General features: G+C 50.7%; 1 protein-coding gene across 1 annotated transcript in view; it reads left to right on the top strand.

Annotated features, from left to right (window-relative positions):
• The window catches only part of Faim2 (Fas apoptotic inhibitory molecule 2), a 31,956-nt gene extending 10,218 nt beyond the window's left edge, over positions 1-21,738 (top strand). The window contains exons 6-12 of the mRNA XM_046436362.2: positions 2,352-2,402; positions 2,689-2,728; positions 3,200-3,237; positions 3,769-3,856; positions 4,077-4,172; positions 5,783-5,836; positions 18,108-21,738. Coding sequence (XP_046292318.1) covers positions 2,352-2,402; positions 2,689-2,728; positions 3,200-3,237; positions 3,769-3,856; positions 4,077-4,172; positions 5,783-5,836; positions 18,108-18,257 — 517 coding nt within the window. The 3' untranslated portion in view covers positions 18,258-21,738. The remainder of the gene's footprint in view (positions 1-2,351; positions 2,403-2,688; positions 2,729-3,199; positions 3,238-3,768; positions 3,857-4,076; positions 4,173-5,782; positions 5,837-18,107) is intronic.
• Positions 21,739-22,278: the final 540 nt, after the last annotated feature.

Here is a 22,278-nt window from a genome sequence, read left to right as displayed (position 1 = left end):
GTGCAAAATGAATAAGTTGCAGGCTGGCCCTCGGATGCTCCATCTGCTTGGGGAGTCTGATGAGCTGGCCCTTGAGGTATGGGGGTACAGGCTTCAGCTGAGGTACACCCATGAGGCACAGAGGAAACCCCTCTGGAGGAGGAAGCCTCAGGTGTCCTTGCCAGTACTTTACAGCAGGAACAGTGTGATGAGCACGTTTCCAGCGTGCAGAGCAGGTTGTGAGGAAGAGGGTGGAGTAGAGGGCCAAGTGAGGTGAGAGCAGGGCTGGAGAGGTGGGCGGGGAGGACCATATCCTTATTGCCAGGCCTTTGGGAATTTTATAGAGAGGAGTCACATGATCGGGTCTGTCGGTAGCTTGAAAGGTGGAAGCCAAGGCGGGAGGCAGGAGGACCAGACGGACTGCCATATAGATCAGGCCAGGGAGAGAAGAGAAAGAGGTGGCCCAACCTCAAAGGGTGGTGGTGGGGATGGAGGGAAGAGCGCAGATTTGAGAGCTGCCAGAGTAGGAGGATAAACAGATCCAGGTGATTAATTGGGAGTGGCAGAGTGAGAGTCAAGGATGATGCCGGAGGCCTCTGGGTAGATGGCTTGGCGGGTACATGGTGTCCTCTGTAGCAGGGATACAGGAGAAGGAACAGAGAGGATGGAAAGATCAGCTCTACCCTGTTGAGTCTGACACATTTCTGAAAAACTACGTCTGCCTAATTGGTAGCTGGATGTTTCAGTCTGGAGTTGAGAAAGAAAATGTAGTTCTGAAATATGGGGGTGCAAGTCCTGTAGGTTAGGAAGCCCACCTAGGGAGAGTATGAAGGGAGCAGAGTCTGTGTTGAAGGAATCAAGCACATTCAGAGACTCCCTGAAGGAGACTGAGAAGGAGTGGCCAGTGAGGGAGGAGGGAACCCAAAAGTGTGTCATTGTAGAACCAGAGAAACAATAGGAGTGATCAGACTTAAGAGGTTAGGTAAGGACAGACAAGTGTCTTGGACTCAACAAGGTCACCCTGATGTAGCACAGCCATCTCTCATTAAGTAGGGTTGAGATGGGGCTTGCTGAGTTGGGGACACGAGAAGAGAATGAGTAGAAACCCCTTTTTTTAGAAGCTGGGCTATGAGGCAGTTGGAATGGCTGTAACTAGAGCTGGGAAGACAGGAGATAAAGACGGAGAATACCTGAGAAGGTTTGTGTGGAAGGAGAGGTGCCAGCAGGAAGGTTAAAGTGAGGGAGACCAGGCCTTTGAGGGGGTGGGCCCCAGAGGCCAAGCCAGGGGAGATTGGCCTGGGATGGGAGGAGACACAGGAGGACCCATAGCGTGAGGTTGGCAGGTGACAGGCAGGAAGCCAAGGGAGCCCCACCTTATTATCTTAGATCTTCTGGAACACAACAGGTAGACTATGCTGGAGAGTGAGGCGGTCTGGGAGGTTTGGGAAGGAGGAGGAAGTATGGAATTGCTGCTGTGGAGGGTGGGTGAGAGAACTGAGGAAAGGATGGAGAAGGGACGGCAATGCCGTGCTGAAGCCTCATGGGACCCGGAGACCGTGCACTGGTGGTGGCACTAACCCCCTTCTTGGGTCCTCATCTCCCCGCTCCTGGACTGGCCTTTGCCTTCGCTGTTCCCCGCCAAAACTTTGATGCTCAGGCCCTGCCTCTGGCCACCTGATCCAGACATTCATTCCATAGGTGCCACTTCCTGCTTATGCCAGGCACTGGCAGCACACAAGGGCCCTGCCATGCTGAGCTCGCAGCCTGGTAGGGCAGACCAACAATAAAGTAACTGACAAGATCGTTACAGGCCATGATGGGCTGAAAGAAGCAGTGTGGGGTGGTGGTTGTAAGCGATCTCCCTGGAGCCAGAGTCTGGGCTCCAATCCTGCTTCTGCAAGAGGGTATGTGTGACAGTCAAGTCACCTGACCTCACTGTGCCTCAGCTGTAAAGTGAAGAACACTTCTCAAAAGAAAAGATGCAAGGATCACATCAGTTAATATTTGTAAAGCTGGTTAAAAACTCTGCCTACCACATCAAAAATACTGCACATGAACTTTTAAAGTAACAAGGTGATATCTGGGTGGTTCCTTTAGGTTGGCGGGTCAGGAGCAGCTGTCCCATGGCACCCAAGTTTCAAAATTATTAGAAGCAGGTTTGTCCTATCCTCCTTCCTCTCCTCTGGGATTAGACCTAGAACCTGCCCATTGCCAGATTCTAGGATGACTGTGGCCTTCTCTTTGCTCCCTGCCCCCACCCCAACATCCTGCCTCACATTTTGTGGGCAGGGGTAGCCAAGTGAATGAGCTAGGAGACTAGGAAGAGCTTCAAGAGGGACTGGCTGACTTAGCCATCCGTCTGTCTCTTACAGTGCTGTGTTCTTTGCTACCTACCTGACCCTGGCTTGCTGTTCTGGACCCAGGTATGTTAATGGCTTGAGGATCAACTTGTTGAAATATGAGCAGAACTTTGATAGTCTGGACCCAGCCCTGCCCACCATCAGTGTACTGTGCACCCCTGAGAGGGTCCCAACTCTCTCTGGGCCTCTGTCAAGTAGCCTGCCCCTCTCTCCTTCACTTGGCACCTCTAATGTGTGGGGAAAGTTGATAGCCAAGTGGCATATGAAGGGGTGGCTGAAGGAAGAGGTTTCAAGGAGTGGGGGGGAGGGTAGCAGAGACCCCGTCCCCAACCTATGGCTTGCTTTACAGGAGGCACTTTCCCTGGAACCTGATTCTGCTGACCATCTTTGTAAGTACTTGGGGTGAACTGGGGTCAGGTGCTGAGTGAGGATGGAGGAAAGAAAGCATGGGCTTTGAGGGCCAGGGAGTCTGGGTTGGGGACATCCAATGTGAGGACCCTGGGGACATGAGTGTTTTCACCCCATCTCTTTCACCAGAACATTCTACCTTATCTTTCCAAGTGGGCCTAGCCTTCCCCTCTATGTCCACTCTCGCCTTATTGTGCTTTTGTCCTTAAGAGGTTCCTAAGGGGTGTCCTAGAGCTATGGATAATGAAGAAGAGAGGGTTCTTACTGGGGGAAGACAGGCTGCCTAAGAGAGAAAGGGACAGCTGGCCTGGGAGACACTGTATAGCTGGATTAGTCCTGTGTAGTTGTCGAGGGGCATATGCACAGGGTAGAGGCCTGAGCTGGACCTTGAAGGTGCTTGGGCCCCCCAAATCTGAGTACTCTAACATTTCTTCTCCTGCCTCTCTTTTCAGACCCTGTCCATGGCCTACCTCACTGGGATGTTGTCCAGGTAAAGGAGTCAGATGGTAGGAGAGGAGGGCCAGGCCTGAAGCCAGGGACTGGCCACACTTGAGGGGAGCTGTCCTCAAAACACATCCTTCCTGGAAGTACTCAGGTGGGGGAGGGAGCTCAGGCCTGGATCCCTCTTCTCAGGCACCCCCTGACCAGTGGCTCCAGGACCTGACCAGTTTGGTGGGGCAGAGGTGGGGGACCGTGGGGAACAAGGAGGCTTCTCTCAAGCTGTGATATAAAAGACCTCAGACTCATGTTCCTGAATTTACCTGTAAACTACCTCCAGGAATCTACAGAAACCCCTCTCATTCCTACTATCTCCTATTTAAGATATTTATAACATGATGAGTCTAAGCACAAGGGCCTAGGGGAGAGGCTGGAAAGCTGAGAGAGGGAGGGTCCTGGGAAAGGGAACAGGATTGGGGCCAGAGGTCATAAGATCAGGTCCTGGTAGAAGAGGGTGGCCTTCCGGGAGGGCTGGGGGAGAGTAGAGCCCTCTCTGGAGCTGACCCAGGTCCTCGGTCCTCAGTTACTACAACACCACATCTGTGCTGCTGTGCCTGGGCATCACGGCGCTGGTCTGCCTCTCAGTCACCATCTTCAGTTTCCAGACCAAGGTCAGCAGGCAGGGGAAGGCACATGGGGCAGGGCTCCAAGCGGAGCCAGGCTGGGAGAGGTAAAGGGGTGAGTTGGGGCTGGGGAGACCTGGGGGAAGGAGGGCAATGCTGGTTTCTAGGGGTGAGTTCAAGACCTCAGACTTCACCCTCTGGTCAGCGCACGGCCTGAGCAGCGCTCCATGCTGCCCAGCGACGGTGCTGACAGCCCTCCTCTTTGCAGTTTGACTTCACCTCCTGTCAGGGTGTTCTCTTCGTGCTGCTCATGACCCTCTTCTTCAGTGGACTCATCCTAGCCATCCTTCTACCCTTCCAATATGTGAGTCTCCAGGCAGCAGCCCTTGGGGAAGCCAGGGAGGGACCTATGCTGGGGTGCTTTTCCCTTCTGGGATTCCTCCTGAGATTCCCTTCTGTGTCCCAGAGCCAAAGCCCCACAGCCTGCCATCCTGTCCAGCCCCTGCTGGCACCTGCCCGGGGCATGTTGGCAGTGTAAGCAAGCAAACAAGGAGGCTTTTCTTGACAGGCCCGGGCACCTGCCCAGCCCCATGACCTGCATCCGGCTTCACCTTTTCCATCCTCCACTGTAGGGTGGAGGGGAGGGTGAGGGGAGAGTGTGGAACAGGGGAGGACTCACTGGGGCTCCTTGGGACCCACCAGGCCTTCTGGGAGATCAACCAAGCCAAAGAGGCAGAATTTTCCTGGCCCAGCCAGTGATAGATAGGGCAGGGGTCCCAGAACAGACCTCACCCCATATAGCATCCACTGGCTAGAGGTCAATTTTTAGCTCTTGTAGGGATTTCCAGTCTGCCCTGGGCATTGCCAACTAGACCCCACAGATTGGAGGCATCAGAGAGGAGGCCTTGAATTTTGAATCCTAGAAACCCAAGAGAGGAGGCAGTTTGGGTGCTGATGGGGACTCATTGCTCAGACCCCAGCCACATTTGGTACCACGTGGAAGTGGACAAAGACTTGAACTCAGGGTTCCTGGTCCCGCATTGCCCCTTGTCTGCCAGGGCTGGTGGGGTATTATTCCTCACTGCCCACTTCCCGACCTCCATCCTGCCCAGCCCCAGCCTCGGGCATTTGGCTCCCATTCCCCAACCTCAAGATCCATTCTGGCATTTCCTTGGCTCTTCTCAGGATCCTGTTGACAAAGGGAGGAGCCGGAGCTGGCCTGGGGGCCTTCTATGTATCTAGGATGGAGAGGGAGGTGACAGGAAGGGGCCCCAGAACTTCAAAGAACCTTTTATTGACCCAGGTCTGGCTGATGGGATGCCTTTGTTTCCAGGAATCTTCTGGAAATTTCCCCCAATAGGCCCCACAGAGAGCAGAGGCTAGTGTGACACCTCCTGTGTGAATGATTTCCACACACAGACGGGTGTCCCTGAGACCTGGGAGAGAAGAGGCTGGGACGGGGTGCTGTTCTGGCCTCTGCAGGCAATGTCATGCACAGCTGGCAGTCTCCAAAGTCCCCACACACGCTGAGTTCAAGTCTCTGTCCCCTTCCACCTGAGTCCCTTGCCCCCAAAGCAGAGCCAGGGAGCTCCCTGACAGAGGGACATACAAACTCCATATTGGACAGAAATGACAGGAAGGAGCAGCCTCAAGCCAGACCTAGGCTAGGAGGATGACAGGGCCCCAGCAGGATGACTTGTCCTTGTCCAGCCTGAGCCTGAGGCTGTGTGTTGAGGGAAGAAGTACCAGGTTGATTGGGAGCTCCCTGCCAGCTCTTCCATGTTTATCTTAGGGTCCCCACCCCCACCCATCAGAGCACTCAGAGAATCAAGGCCCCTCCTCAGTCCTGGGGCTTCTTAGGGAGCACCAGGGAAGGCTTCCCTACATCCTCCATTCTCGACTTAGCCCTCCTCCTGGCCCCTCTGCCTGCTGCTGCTCTGGCCATCCCTGAGCCATACTTCCTCTTCTCCACAGGTGCCCTGGCTGCATGCTGTCTATGCAGTGCTAGGAGCAGGCGTGTTTACGTTGGTGAGTTGGGCCCCGTTCCCTGGGGGCCACCTTCTCCACTTCATGATCATCTCCCCTGGCCCCTCTGCCACCCCTGACTTTCTCCCAGTCCTCTTCCCAGAACTCTTTTGGAATGCCTGTGGGTGGGACTAGCTCAGTGCTGCATGCCGGGAATTCTATCTGGTGTCCAAGACAGACCAGCTGACAGGGGAGGGAGGCTGGAAGATGATAACCCAAGGATGGAAGCCGTAGAGAAAGGCAGATCTGGGAGAAGTTGCTCCTCCCTCTGGAGAGTGCCAGCATTGCTTGTGGAGGTGGGAGTGTGGACTAAGTTAGTGTTGTTCCCCTAGGGATAATCTGGGAGCTAGGAAGATTCCAAGTATCCTGTGAAAGGGACACTATCCGAATGCGCTTATTCTTTACAGTTCTCACAAAACTGGGAGTGTTGAGGATGATGATGGTGGCTATGGTAATAATAATAGCTAGTGTTTATTGAGCACTTGCTTCCCCACAGCAAGCTTTCCATGTGTGCTAAATTCTTATCGTAAGTCTATAATTTTACTGTTTGTTATTAAGATAAGGAAACCGAAGCCCAGAGATGTCAAAGAACATGCCCAAGGTTGTACAGCATCCTAGGACGTGGTAGGGCCAATCTGGGAACCTAGACTGTCTGGCTCCAGAGTTCTGCTCAGGGTCAAAACTAGGTGGGAAGTACCTGGAAGTAGATGCCCAGGAAACAAAAGATGACCTGGGACAGACACCTGCCCAGAGCAGCCCAATGCAGACCTTTTGCATAGGTGGGCTTCAAGCTGAATGAATGTGATAGTGCCCCAGGATCCAAATGGGCAAGCTCATGTGGGTGACATCTTCTTGGGAAGGCATCCAAGATAAACATCCACTGCCAATGAAAGTGGTGACCAGACTCCCCTCTCCCTCACTGGCATATTCAGTTCAACACAAGGGCCAGAGTTTCCAGCTTAGTCACAGGCTCTCGGGGCTCATGGGTGACAGGATCTCCACCACAGCTGGAGGAAGCACTGCCTTTCGCATCTGAAGCCCTGGATGTTAAGGGGCTGGCACAGTCTCACTGCCAGTAAGGGACATATCTGGAACCGGATGTCCTGCATATACCCTAAAGGACACCTACCTATGGGACCTCAAAGAGGGCAAGCTTCTTTTGACTTGGGGTTGAGGAGAGAATGAGTCCTTTCCATCAATCCCCAACCCCTTCTCTCTCAACACAGGAAGAAGGATGTGGGTCAGAACTGTGAGCAGATGTTTTAGAGGTTAGATGAAGATGAAGCCAGGAATTGGGGTGTGGAGGTTCATGTATTCATCCTTTCTGCAGGTCTTTATTGAGCATCTACCATGTGTGGGGTGCTGGGCTGCAAGCCTGGACACTGGTCAACAGGAAGAGCACGGTGTGTGGCTCATAGTAGCACTAGATGAATATTGTAGAATAAACCAGTGACCTCCAGCCTTTAAATCTGATGGCTGGAAGAACTTGGAACTCCAAGCCCTCCTCTTCAGATGAGCAAACTAAATTTCAGTAATTAGTCCAAGGTTTTCTGGCAAGATAATGGTAAATCAATTAAGTGTGCCCTTGGTCAAGATTAGGCTGCCAGTTTTTCCCAGTCTACCTGGAATGTTCCTGGGCTCAGCACTCAAAGTCCCACTTCTTAAGAGAACCACCAAATCCTGAGCAAACTGGGATACCTGGTCATCCTAAAGACACTGCTTCTCCTGACTCTTGGGCCAGTGTCCTGCACTCCAGGTCATACCTTCTAAAGAAAAGAATGGGGTGGGGAATTGGGCTGGAAGGAAAGGAGGAGGACTGCATTTGGGAGAGCAAGCCTGAGCAGTAGTGTGTGGGGCTTCAGAGGATAGCATTTGCCGGGGACAGAAGAAAGGTCAAGCCAGGGAAAGTGGGGTTGGTGGAATTGGAGGGAGCGTGGGTGTCCATGGAGGGTCAGGGCATTGCTTGGCTTGGGGAGGTTCAGTCACAGTGAGTTCGGAGCTAGGCAGGAAAGCCTCCCTGCACACCCAGGTAGGACTGGGTGAATGGTAAGCCCTTAAATCTTCTTAATAATCCCTTGCATTATTAGAATAATAAAAATAATCCCAGTAATCTGTTCTACTCCTTACGTTCTGCAAGACACTTTCACACCTATTAACTCATTGGATTGCTACCACGGTCCAGGGAGGGAGGAATCACTGATGTTATTGTAAGAGCCTTCCACATCAGAAGCCCTGTGGGTTATGGGCTTAGCACAGTCCCATGGCTGGTAAGGGACAAATCTGGGAGCAGGACCCAGATGTCCTGTGCCCAGCCTGGTACCATTTCCAGCACTCTGTAGTCATTCTCAAAGAGGACAGCTTCTATTGGCTTGGAGCTGGGGAGGAACTAGGAAGGGCTGGCTCTCCAGCTATTTTTCTTCTCTCTCATTGATACCGTCAGTATTGCCCTCTCTGCAGAATTGTTCCCATCAGCATGATGGGCTATAATTTCTCCCATCTGAAGAAAAAACTCACATAACACTCTTGGCTCACATCTCCCTAAAGATCCTGCCCCATTCTGCTCCCTGTATATATCAAAACTCTTTAGAAGGAAATCTACACTCACTACTCTGAATCCTCTCCTCCTTCTCTCCCTCCTGTCCTTTTAATTCATGCCCTTAACCCTGTGTGTGTGTACACGCCAGACTAGGGATTGAATCCAGGACCTTATGCATGCTAAGTACGTGCTCTTCCACTGAGCTACGCTCTCAGCACTTAACCCTCTTTAAAATGCTCTCATTCAGCAGGGCGCAGTGAGAGCCACTACAATCCCAGTGGCTCAGGAGGCTGAGGCAGGAGGATTGTGAGTTCAAAGCCAGCCTCAGTAACTTAGTGAGGTCCTAAAGCAACTCAGCGAGACTCTGTCTCTAAATAAAATTATAAAAAGGGGCTGGGGAATGACTCAGTGGTTAAACACCCCTCGATTCAATCCCCAGTACAAAAAAAAAAATGCTTTCATTCATATCACCAATGGCTTTCATGTTGCCAAATTCAGCTTTCAAGTTTCAGTGTTCCTATTGCCTGTCACTTAACACCATTTGATGCAGTCATTCATTCCCTCCCCTGGAAACATCATCTTTCCTTGGGAGTGTCCAGGCCAGGACCCTGCCCTGTTCCTTTTTTTCCTCCACCCCACCCTGGTTCTCTGACTCTTCTCTCTTGCCTCCCTCTCTAGGAGTCTTAGGTAGCCCCAGTGCTTTAAATACCATCTTTTATGCTGATGACAGTATATTGACATCTCCAGACTGGATCTTTCTCTTGAATTCCAGATTAGAAAATCCAATTGCCTAGTTAGTGTCTCCATGTGAAATCTGACGGACATCTCTAACTTAGCATGTGCAAAACTGACCTACTGCTCTTTCCCTGGGTGCCTCCTTCTCCCACAGCCTTCCCCTTCTTCATGTTGCTCAGGACAGATGCCCTGGTGACAGCCTCAAGTGTTCACCTTTCCTTATACCTTGCATGGGCCCAGCCCCAAATCCCCTGGCTCTACTTTCTTTCCAAAATCTGACCATTTCTGTCCACCTTCATGGTTCTCCCTGATGCTAGTCACCATCATCTGCTTCTGAGCTTGTTGCAATGGCCTCCTGTAGGCTGCCCTGCTGGGCCCAGAGGCTGTGCACCAACACAGCAGTGAGCTAGACCAAGTCAGTCCTCTCCTTGACATCACGAAGTTCTTCCTACAGGCCATCTCTGACCTCCCCCAGCCCACGCTGCTACTGCCACCTTGCTGGCTGCCTGAGTATGACAGGCTCACCACGCCCAGGGTCCCCGCACCTGTGGCTTCCCTGTCCCCTTGTATCTTCTCAACATTTTTCCCCTTCCTTCAAGGGTTAGCTTCTTTTACAACGCAGTGTGCCTGAGCACTTCCGCGTTGCTCCCTCCCACCCCCAAATTTAATTCTCTGTTTAGCACATATCTTCTTCAGATACACTATATTATTTTCTGTCGTTCATTGTTTTTGGTTTTTGTTTTTCTCTTCTAGCACAAATTAGTTCCTTGAGAGCAGGGGTTTTGTCTGGTTTGTTTATTGCTGTAGTCCCAGCACCTAGCACAGTGCCTGACACACAGCAGGCACCCATAGATGTTTCTGGGCTGAATGGATGCCTGAGAGGTGTGGCCAGGGTAGGGCTGGGTCCATGAGGTGCTAAGATGGCACGAGTTGCACAGTTGAATTAGGCATGGCCTCAGCACTCGCTGGTGAATCATGAGGGAGGAGAAGGAACTGTGGTGTCCAATTACCCGTTAATGTCTTATTAGATTAATACACCAGAGGAGCTTTGTTAGGATCATCCTGCAGGTTGCATAAACCTGGCGGAGAGCACATGGGTGGATGCATCTGGTCAAAAGAGGGAAGACAGGGTCCCTGGGTCCCAGGGTGCAGGCGAAAGCTGAGGAGAGGAGCCTCCAGGCTCATTCTACTCTCTTCTTCTTAGTTTCAAGTAGACAGGATCCTCAGAGTTCACTCCACAGAGCTAACTAAAATCCCCAAGCCTTTGCATTAACCTCAACTCAGAAGCACACACTGTGTGCTTGAAGCCTTGTGCTGATCCTGCTTCCAGCATCACTGTATCCTGTGGGATCTGTGGTCTTCTGGCTCCAACCCAGTTCCTGGTCTCCACCTGCCTTTACTATCATCCCCAAACTTAGCCTTCAGCACCATGGAGGGTTTTCTTAGCCCTGCAGCTAGATGAGAATTGCAGAAAGCACTCAGTGTATCCTTGCCCTGTTTGCTGCCTCATCAAGGATATGCAAGAAAAGGATGAAGAGAAGTGTCAGAGGAGGCTGCAGATATCCAGTGGGATATCCCGCTTCCCACCAGCCTGCGCTTTAAAGGGGCTGGGAGAATCCAGTGATTTTTCTCTCCTAGAAACCTCAGTCTTTGCCCTGAGACATTCTGCCATTTTTGAGGGCAGGGTCAATCAGCTGAATTGTGTTGCAATTCAGGGGGTGGAGAGTCGAGGCTTCTTAGGGCTCTGGTTCAGCCTTGAGGAACAGGCCTCTCCTAGGCTTCACCCACATCCATCCTTGGTACATGGTCAGGAAACCTTGAATTTTCAGCAACTCCCACCCGGTCCCACTACTGGATGCCAGTACTCAAATGCCAAAAGTGGGTGAGTCAGCTGAAAGGCACCGGCCTTAGAGTGACTGCATTCTCCTCTCACCTCCTGGTGCCCTCTTCTTGAATGCTGCTTTTCTTTCTTTCTTTTTCTTTTTTTTTTTTTTGTAGAAACTCATGGCTGGTCTGGGACAATGGGACAGTATTGAGGGGCCTGAGCAGGAATTGAGAGGAATGGGATCAAGGGCCTGATCAGCTGATTTCTAGCAACAGCGGGCTAATCTTCCAGGTCACATGACTCTGAAGGTTACTCCATCTTAGAGTTGTACCTTTTGTGGGGGGGGGGGAAGCTAAGACCACTGAGCTACCTAAATCAGGAAGCCAAGTCTGAGAGACCTAGGGAAGAAGCTAGGCATAGGTATTTAGAAATCAAGTGATGGGCCCATTTGGATAGAACTCTCCCTCCCGACCAACCTAGTCAGTTTGAGAACTATGGGAGCCACTGAGAGTTGATTAAAAAATACATCCCAGTCACCATGCTTCAGGGAAGATTAGGGAGAAACCAAGTGAATCAGTCAGAGGCTGGGAAACCAGAGACCAGATAGGAAACCACTACAGTGTCCCAGAGTCAGGGTAGCGGGGAGTATATGTATGGTCACAAGAAGATGCTTCGACGTCTGATAGAAGGCCAAAGCCAGTGTTAGGAAGATGCTTTGTAGAGGTGGTAGGCCTCTAACACTGTGTGCAGACTCCTCACCCTGAGGTTAAAGCATAGCCATCTCTCCTCGGCCCAGAGAGAAAAGGTACACACACTACACACACACACACACACACACACACAGTGTTAACAGCCACACTGGATGAAAGCCCAACTTTCCTGACTATCAGCCCAACATCTCTCTGTCCATTTCAAAGATGTGAAAATGGAGGCCTAGAGAGATTCTCTAGACCAGAGAATCCTTCTCAATCCCTGTTACCTATAATGTGAGGCTGTTGGCAGTTATTTTCATCCAGTCCCAATAGAGAATCTGTGTTCCCCACCCATGACCTGCTTAGGCCTGGCCCACAGCTTCTGGAAGATTTAAGAAAAACACTCCCATCTCCCCCGCCCTGGCCCTACCCCTACCAGTGAGCTGTGATGTGCACCCGACCTCCTATGCAATTGGAACAACACTGCAGAAGTAATGCACAAGTCCAAGGCCACAGGATAATCTTAGGCGTATCTCTTTCACTCGGAATTTAGAGGCTCCTTTGCCTCCAGGGTTTACAGAAGCCTAAAACATCAGTGAGAGCCACCCACCCTCATCACAGAAAGGAAATAGCACTGTGGCCTTACTGAGGCCTCACCTACATCACGGGGAGGTTGAGTGGATTCCTCAGGGGTGGGGGCTGGACTGACCTGGGTGCTGTATCCCCCTCCCAGGCCTCACCTCAGTCTCACCTTCTGATAATCCTCAGAACCAACGCCCTGCTCAAGCCTGGATGGTCAGGACAGCCTGCTAGGGAGGAGGAAGTGAAAGAACTCCCCTCATCTCCAAGGAAACAGGCTTGAGGGAGGGATGAGGCCCTGCGGGCAACAGGCAGATGCATCCAGGATGCAATCCTCCAGGGCAGAGCCAGAAGCAGTGCCATAGGTGGTGCCAGGGGGCTTGTGGAGTGGGGGGAAGCCCTGCAGCTGGCCAAGGCACCCCCACCAAACTGCGTTCAAGGCCTCGCTCATCCTTACCACTGTGTGACCTTGAACAAGTGACCTTGAACAAGTTTACTTGTTTTGTCTGTGCTTCAGTTTCATCATCTGTGAATGGGGATGATAATAGTATCCATTCCCTAGGAGGTTGTGATTTTTATGAGAACTGATATATATGAAGCCCATGGGAAGTGCATGGCATACCATCAGTGATCAATGACTCTTGTTCGGGGCAATGCCTAAAGTCAGAGCCAAGATTTGAACCCAGTTCTGCATCTCTCTCCAGCCTGTGTTCTTAACTATATCGTACCCATACCCCTTATGTGGCCACATAGACTCTTTCATACACATTTGTACACTATTCCATTTTCATCCTGGGCCAGGCTTTTGAGATCAAGTGCCTGCCAGACCTTGCCACTTCGGTGGTCTGCCTGAGGGTGCAAATGCTGTGTCAGGTCAACCAAGGAGAGAGAAGTACCTTCTATTGGCATCAAACAAAATATGGAACCCAGGGCCTGGGGTTGTGATTCAGTAGTAGAGAGTGGTTTGCTTAGCATGTGAGGCACTGGGTTTGATTCTCAGCACTACATAAAAATAAATAAACAAAAAGATTCATTGACAACTAAAAAAATATTTTTTTAAAAAAATGGAACCCAAGTCTCCCACTCAGTAACCTCTCCTCACTCCCCTGCTTCCTCACACTGTCCTAAAAACCAGACTGGGGCACCAGGACTTAAGGATGGTAGTGTCTTCTCTTAAGATTACCCAGCTGGGCATTGTGGTGCATGTCTGTAATCCCAGTGACTTGGAAGGCTGATACAGAAGGACCGTAAGTTCTAGGCCAGCCTGGGCAACTTAGAGGGACCCCATTTCAAAACACAAAGGGGAGGGGAGAGTGAGGCTCCATGGTACAGCCCTTGCCAAGTATGTTCAAAGTCATTGGTTCAATCCCCAGTACTGGAAACAGAAAACAATCCTCAAGACCCAAGCCAACCCTCTAGTTGAAAACATGGGGGCAGGGGGGCCCAGTATTCTGCATTGTCCATGAAGCCTGTGTTCTGGCCATGAACTCAGTTTGCTTCTCTTCCCAACTCTTCATTTTTTTCTACATGCACACACACACACACCATGCTTGCTTCTCTTGGGCTTCAGGGTCAGAAGACAGCTATTCTCTTGGCTTCGTGAAGTGAGCTAGTCACTTACACTCTGTGCTTGAGTCTTCTCAGCCAATGCCAAAAAATGTCATGAAACACCTGGCACAGAGGTTTGTGATGAGCATTGAACAATGGAGTTCATAAGCTCCTCCTTTTATTATTTTGTTGGGGGGGGGTGGTTACCAATGATTGAACTCAGGGGCACTCGACCACTGAGCCACATCCCCAGCTCTATTTTGTATTCTATTTAGAGACAGGGTCTCACTGAGTTGTTTAGTGCCTCACCATTGCCGAGGCTGGCTTTGAACTCGTGCTCCTCCCTCAGGCTCCCAAGCTGCTGGGATCATAGGCTTGTGCCCCTGTACCTGGCTCCTCCTTTTATTTTTAATTTCCAGTTTCATAATTATAAATACATCTTTTAAGATATTTTTTAATCTTAAATATGGATAAAAGAAATGTCATTTTGATAGCATCTATCATTCCTTTCCCCAGTGGTAACCACTGTGGGCAGTTGTCTCTCCTTCCAAACCTTTCTATGTAGATCATTTCTATATAGGTTCTTGTGATGTGCATAGTTTTGTGAGATCATATAGTATAGATTTTTAAAAATGGGAAAAAAATCAACTTGCATTTTTCTCATAGTAGTATATATCAGAGTTGTTTCCACCTCAGTACTCATGCCAGTTTATTTAACTGTCCCCTGTTGATAGTTTGGGTTGTTGCCAGTGAATCACTGTTAGAACAAACACTGAGAATGTGGCCTGGGGTGCGCCGCTCTGTGCACCATGCTGGCATTTCCGTAGGACGGATGCGGTCCACATGTTCCCTTTTTTGCTGACTCAACACACTGCAACCCTAGATCTTTGTATTCAGTGCCTGTCTCTTGGTGGCTCTGAGCTGGCCTTTTTATAGAGTGGTGCTCCTGGAATACCTCAGCCTCACCTCTGAGGCTGTATTCCAGGTCAGGCCAGGTGTGTGACCAGGGGGCTCTGAGCAGGTGCAGCCCTGGACGGTGGGGGAACCAGGGAAGTCTACCTTGGCCCTTCTGCTCCCTGTGTGGTCCTCTCTGTGTCTCCCTGCAGGCTTGCTCTTCCCCCAGCCCCACCAGAATAGAAAGTGGGTGATGTGGTTCCAGTGCTAGATAAGTGACTTGCCAACAGCAAGTCACTTGTCTTTCTGAGACTCCTTGCCTTATATATAAGATAGTGTCAATGCCTACCTTCCAGGGAAAATTGAGGGAGTAAGATATGATAGAGTATTAGCTCAGATGAGGACTATTCCTATTAATAGCATCCTAGCGCCACTTGCCCCCTATGCCTCTTGCCTCATATCATGTAGTCCTTCTAAAAGTCTCATGTACAGTAGGGTCCTAACTCAGGCACCTGCTCTCCTTCTAGGTGTTAGCAGTCAACTCAGTTGTTACTTCTCAACTAAAATTTTAGCTGCCAGCTAAGATGTTAACCAAAACCAAGATACCTGCTCTCAACTAAGACGCTAGTTAACAGTGCTTCCCATCACCCAGGAAGATACCAGCGGACTACTTTTCCCTCTAATGAATGCATACTCATAACAAAATCTCTGATCATGTCTTTTCCCCCATTAAACTGTCAGTTCTATCAGGGCAACTTCACCAGAACAAAATAGGTGCTCAGTAAATATTGTTGAGGATAAATGGGTGACAAGCCTTCAGTTGACTCACACGGATGAGGTTGTGGTGATGGGTGGTACCAGCAGAGGGTTGAAATTTGGGGCAGGCCATAGCAGATAGCACCAAGTAGATAAGCATCCATGGCCTCTGGCCAATGGCAGGGGCAGAAATGCTTCCATTCTTCTCTCCAAGAGAAAAGCCAGTTGGCTGCCCGAGACCTCCTTGGGTGGGTGCTCCTCGGAGGAGCCAGCCCCAGGCCTGATCAGGTCCAAGCCTTCTAGGTTGAGAGATTCAATTTCATTAGCTCACCCAGGGGTGACCAGGCTCTGGGAAATCAACCAAGCAATCTCCTGATTGATAAGGCAGATCAACAATTTATTAACTTATGCTGGCAACTGTGACTGCTAAACAGCCTGTAGCATTTGAGTTGGTCCCTCTGCTTGTTTGTTCTCTACAGAAGGAAAATTTACTTGGGAACTCAAATCAAATTCCACAGAGTGGAATAAGGTAAAATGAAGCTAAAGAGTAATCATAGTTGATAGCACTCTATACTGTAATATACAATGTCCCCTTGTCTCGTTACTGTCCCATTTTGTGGATGAGGACACTGAGGTCATATGAAGGCATTTCCACTGCAATTCCATAATTGTGGGTGCTCTTCCCTCAATGCTGCGGGGCTCAGGAACCTGATGTACCCATGCAGGCTCCCCTCCATCCTGGCTGTGGTTCCCCATTTTCCTTCTGTTAACGCCACACATCTTCCCCTAAGAACATTTCTGCCTCCCTGATGAGATGCAGGAGCCACCTGGGCTCATCAGTGGTGTCTACCTGTCCTCAAGAGGGCACCTCTCCTTATGCAGATAATAACAATAAAACCCAGGTCATAGCTATGATTCATTGAGTGCTGTGTGCAGGTGCCTTACATGCTCATCTTCCTCTCACAACAACCTCATGAGGCAAGTTACTCTCATCTCCCTTTCACAGCTGGGGAATCAAGCTCAGAGAGATTGGGTACATTGCCCGGGTCCCCCAGCTAATGAGTAGCAGGCTGACATTGGAGACTGAGCTCACAATTACCCTTACCACCTCACCTTCAAGTGTGTGAGTCTGGTCTCACATGCTAGAGTGCTCCCTGGCACCTGTGCACTGGGGACATCAGCACAGCTTCTCCCAGGATTCCACAGGGCTGTATCTAAAGCAACTCCAAGAAATCAGTCCTGGGAAGTCAAGGAACCTGGCTAGGGTGAAGGAAAGTGCCTCCAGAGCAAAGTTCAAGCTTCAAGGGCAGGCTCCAGCCCCTTTGTCCTCTTTCCCTTCCCATATTGCTCCTGACACATGGAGTTCCTCACAGGGTGCCTCAGGTCCTCAAGGCTCCTCTGGGTCTTCTCAGTCTATCAAACTTCTATTTATCCTTCAAACCCTAGGTAAAATGTCACCACATCTTCCTCCTCCCCAATCAGGAGCTCTGATTATAGCATATACCAGATTTTCTTGTAGTTATCTGTATCCCGCTCTAACCTGTGAGCTTCTCAAAGGCAGGCATAGCTTTGTGTCCCTTATTGTCTCTTCAGCTCTCCACAAGTCTCTGGCATGCAACTGTCACTCCGTGAATAGTTTTTGTATAATGAATGACTTTCAGAGGGCTGTAGGAACACCAGTCTTCCATACACAAGTGATGGAAGAGCTGGGCACAGCCCAGTTAACAAGAATGTGAATGGATTTAAAGAATTCCAATCCCACGTGGACCAGTGCTTCTTATCCTTGGGACAATGCTGGAATTTTTTGGCCTTTCTTCCCAGAAAGATGCACTGTGCTTACCAAATTCCATATCCTGTTACTGGGGAGTCCTACTGTGTAGGCTTGGACCCCAAGGATAGGTATGGAGAAGGAGAGGGAGTTGCTGGGACCAGTGGCAAGGCCTGATAGGGGCAGCAGTGATAGAGAGGCACTGTCCCTTAGGAATCTGTTCAGTGTCCATTAGGCCACAAAGGTGCTCCATGGGAGAGCATGTTTCCTGGGAGGAAATGCATTAACCCTGGGTGCTACCAGTGCGCAGCAGAGAAGAATGGTCAAGCCTAGGGGCTCTGGAGCCTGCCTGTCTGGGTTCAAATCCTGGGCTTGCCACTTCCCAGATGGGTAAACTTGGACAAATTAACATCTCTGGCCTCAGTTTCCTCTAGGATGCTAAGTCCTACTGGAAGGGGATGTTAGTAGAAATAAATGGGCTATTGTGTGTAAATAACTTAAGAATGCTCAGTCTCTGCTTTTATTGCCAGAAGCATGAAGATCGGGCTCAGCTGGAAGGACCCCTCCTTCCCTAACTCCCTGCCACACCTACATAGGTCTTGTAACCCTTTTTAGTTACACTCATGGCACAGGCCCTTACTTCCTACTGGACACAGAGCTCTTCAAGGTCAGGGATACTGTCTGTCTTGCTCTCTGCTGTACTCCTGTGTCTGGAACATAGTTGTTGCTTGGTAAATAGGTATTGAATAGAATTAGGGGTGGAAGGTGTTGGAAAAGCGAGAGATTCTGTTCTGTCACAGGAGAGTCACTGCACATCCAAACAGCAGTTGAGGGTGAAAAAAAATCAGGGTGGCCTGAGTGTGGTAGCTGGGATGTCTTAGTGTCACATTGACTGGACCTCTGACCTCTCTCTCTCTCTCTCTCTCTCCTCCCTTCCCCAGTTCCTGGCATTTGACACCCAGTTGCTGATGGGTAACCGACGCCACTCGCTGAGCCCAGAAGAGTATATTTTTGGAGCCCTCAACATTTACCTAGATATTATCTATATCTTCACCTTCTTCCTGCAGCTTTTTGGCACCAACCGGGAATGAAAAGCTCTCTCCACTCCCGCCTTCCTCCAGATAATGCCCCTTCCCTGTCCTTTGACCCTCTCTGTGCTCCTGCAAAACCAGACATAAAACCTTGCTGCAGCCAGCCTGTGGCCAGCTGCTCTCTCCCTCAGCCAGCCCTCACCTGACCCTCTGCAGCTTGTACATATGCCATCCTTTGGGGCCTGAGGAACTAAGACCACATCATCCCCCGTGCTACCCTCCCCACTCCCCCGTTACATCTTCCAAACTGGAACAGTCAAGGATGAAGGCCTCTTTGGGTTTGAGAACCCAAGGGACAAGTCGGAGGAGCCCAGCAAAATCTCAGAGGCAGGAAGGAGACCCTAAGAAGCCTGACTGAGACTTGTATCCCTACCAGGATTCCTCCTAGGGCTGTCACAACCAGGTGACTCTGAGGGATACTGTTCTGTGTCCAGTCAACCTGCTGTTCTCTCTCTTACAGGTCAAACATTGACACCTTATAAGCAAATGGGTGGGGAGCACCAAGGGAGATGAAAGGAAGGTGTCTCAGGCTGCCCATCTCTCAACTCCAGGACCAGTGGCTTGTTCTGAGAATGGGCCCCAGGGCTGAGGGCAATGGAAAAGGGTTAGGAAGCCCAAGGCCTCTGATATTTGCCTTGGTTTGTCCTCTTGGGAGTCCTGTGGAGCAAGAGATAGGGGTAGGAGGACCTACTCCTGAGGGCCTGTCCTGGATTCCCAGGGAGGTAGGGGCAGAAAAGCCAACTGGGGAGACCGAACTGTGCAGCATGGGCAATCTATCTAGACCTGGGTCCACTTGGGAGGTGTTAGGGTTATAATTCTAAGACCCACATCTTCTCACTGTCTTCTCTCCCTGTTTGCCTGGGACTGCTCCCACAGGCCTGAGAAGAGTGAGGTATGCTGGGGCCTTTCTGACTGGAGGTTCTGGAGAGCAGGCAGTTCTAGTTAATGGGTCAGCTCCATGTGGAGGGATCCTGCTTTGCCCCCAGCCCTAACCTGAGGGGATGCCCAAGTCCCTTCTGCACCTCTTATTTCCTACCCTATCTGCTGCCACATTCTGGCTTATCCCCAGCCAGGCCACCTGAGGCCTTAGAAGTTGGCAGGTCCATATCCCTTCCCCCAGCTTCTCTGGCCACTCACTCAGCCCAGAGTCCCTGAACTCCTACCCCTCCCTATCTCCACATCTCTCCAATTTGGAAGCTGTCCAGCTGATGCTAACAGCCAGGACCAATAGCTCGAGCTGGTCCATGTGATGAGGCCAAAGTTCCTTATCAGCCTCCAGGTGGCTGGGATCTCAGGCAGGGTGTGCGTCAGCCACCCGGCCACTGGCTGGGTGCCTGCTAGGGAGAGCAACAAGGGGCCACACCTGGGGCAGTGTGCAGCCGACATGTGCCCAGGGCCAACTCAGAGCTAGTGGAAAGTTACTGGGTGGAGGTAAAGAGACTCTGAGTAGATATCAGGACCCTCCCTTGGCCTCTCTGTCTCCTGGGCTCTCTCCTCTTCTTCCTATTCTGGAGACCCCGCTAGCACCTGGAAGAGGTGACTAGGTGTGTTGTCTATCCAGTCCCAACCCCACCCCTCTCTGCCCTTCCTACTTCTAGCTTTCAAGAAATATAATAGAAGCATTTGAAGTTTTATTCCATCTTGGGTATTTGAGGAAAGAATGAACCAAGAACCAGCAGGTAGTGTGTGTGTGAGGTAAAGGCAATCAGGGCAGGGGAAGGGGGTGCCCACTGTGTGTTGGTCTAAATTAAACCGTTGCAGCAGTCCTACGAAGGCAGTCCTCTGCATGTCCCTACTGCAGAGGGAGGGCAAAGCCAAGATGATCAGAAAGGCTTGATAATGAGTCTAAGGTCACACAGCTAGCAGTGGTGAATCTGAGATTCAAATCCATGGCTGCCTCGCTCAAAAGGCATCAGTCTTTCCTTCCAGCTTGAGTGGGGAGGGGCTGGAATGAGACTGCATGAGAGCCCAGAAAGGTGGATGATCAAGCCCCAAGATCTCTGGGGATAGTACCACCCATTTCAATTCCCACTCCCCCCACCAGATAGGAAAATTCAGTTTTCCTATTTGCAAGATGGAAGTCCGCGGCCAGTGTGGAGCAGGGAGAAGCACCAGAACACTGATTTCCCTGATCTCCACACCCGGTTTGACACCCCTCTTCCAAGGCCTCTTGGGTTCCTCTCCTAATCTCTGGCCTTGGTACTAGAAGGGTTTAACCCCCTCTTCCCAGTCATTAACCTGCCACTCCCACACTGGCCAGCTTCCCAGAATTCACTTGTCCATGTCCTTCTCTTCCTGGGATAATTTATGCAGAAACTGGGGATTAAGAAGTTTTTCCATGGTTGAGCTCCAAAAGATTGGGGGAAGGGTAAGCCCTCAGTCATTAATAATGTGTGTGACTCAAGCACAAATCAATGATGGCTCCTCTGAGGAGGTGGGGAGGCCCAGCAGAAGATGCTGCAGTCTTCTACCCTGGGTCCTAAGGAGAGTCCAGGGCATTGCAGAGCTGACAGCAAGGCCAGAACTGAAGCCTGTGTGTGCCACTCCCATCTGGGCAGTGAGGAGTCCCAGGAACACCTGGATGGGTCCTGAAAGGAGGACAGGCGGGGAACAGGAATGCCAGATTATGAGAAATTGAAGCTGGGCAGTTGCCATAAGCTATAGAGGAGGAGGGACCCTGATGCTCTTCATTTTTTTGGCCTGGGTGAGGCTGGACCTGGGAAAGGGTAGGTTTCATTTTATAAAGCTAGAGGAAGCCAGGAATCTAACCATCTGTGATGTGAAGTCAGAAGTATCCTGATGAGAGGTGACAGACAAAGAGATCCTTTCCTGGAGGCTGCAGATCCAGAGCCAGGGAGGCACAGGGAAGTCCCTAAACCAATTGCTGGGTACATGCTTGGCTCCTTCTGTATAATTTCGGGAGGCCCAAGAGTCTTGATTTTTCAATTTCCTACACTTCATCCTGGGGGATTCAGGATCAGACAGACCCCTCATTCAGAAGATTGTGCATCTCCTTCCCCAGCTTACCTGGGGACAAAGTGGCCTGTCTGCCAGGGATAGGATGAGATTTTACACAAGCAATTTGCTGCCCCCCAGTGGCTTCGAGAGGAGAAGTGGGAAAGAATTAGGGCGGCTATGGCTAGTCGTGAGGCACAGGACCTGCCTGCTGGCCTTCCCAGTTCTCAGTCCTCCCAGACCCCTCTCTTCTCAGCAACCACCAGCTGTTCCCTTTTGACCAATGACTGTCACATCTCTCAGTCACTATTTACCTGTCTACTGAAAACCACCCCTATGCTGCTCCCAAGGCTCAGCACCAGGGATACCGGCTTGTCTGCCACAGCCCCAGACACAATTGCTGCCCTTCCAGCCTCAGTTCCTCCAAGGTCCCTGGCCTGTGCCCGCCCCCTTCCCTGGCCTCACTTTTCCGGGGTCTGTGATTGACTGGAGATAAGAATAAAAGCAGTTATGACATTTGAACTGTTTCCTTTGATTATCTTTTGCTTGCGTCCTCAGATGGCTCCTGGAGCATGTGTAAGGCTTAACTCAGAGCAATGGGAAAGCTCTCACACAGTGTGTTTCTCCATGCAGCTACATTTGAATTAAGCCCCCACCTTTATTTACCTGTATAAAAAGGTGACCGGTCTTCTTCTCAATAAACCCTTTCTGGAGAACTTAGGTTCCCAGAGCTGGAAGGACTTCCTGAGAGGCTTCTCTGCACCAAGGCTCACCCCAAGTATGGAAACCTAATGTTTCGTGGGCAGTTCTGTTAGATTCTTATTTTCAGTGAAAATCTGTTTCCCTAAAAGGAAAGTCTGTGGTGCTCTTGGATAGATCCCCCATAGCAGCAGCTTTAAAACTATAAAACCTGAGCTCTTTGGAGCTCTCTTGGTCACCTAGAATCTGTAGTGTTTTAAAACACAGTCTCAGCAAGTAACTCCACCCCCACGCCCCCCACCCCCCAGCAAACCGGGGATTGAACCCAGGGCATTTTACTACTGAGCTACACCACCAGACCTTTTGT

Source organism: Marmota monax, unplaced genomic scaffold (assembly GCF_021218885.2).
Source record: "Marmota monax isolate L192 unplaced genomic scaffold, Marmota_monax_Labrador192_F-V1.1 WCK01_AAM20220418_F8-fsc00012, whole genome shotgun sequence".
In the NCBI taxonomy this organism is placed as follows: Eukaryota; Metazoa; Chordata; class Mammalia; order Rodentia; family Sciuridae; genus Marmota; species Marmota monax.
The sequence above is the reverse complement of the archived record's forward strand: the minus strand, read 5'-3'. Positions and strand labels throughout refer to the sequence as shown.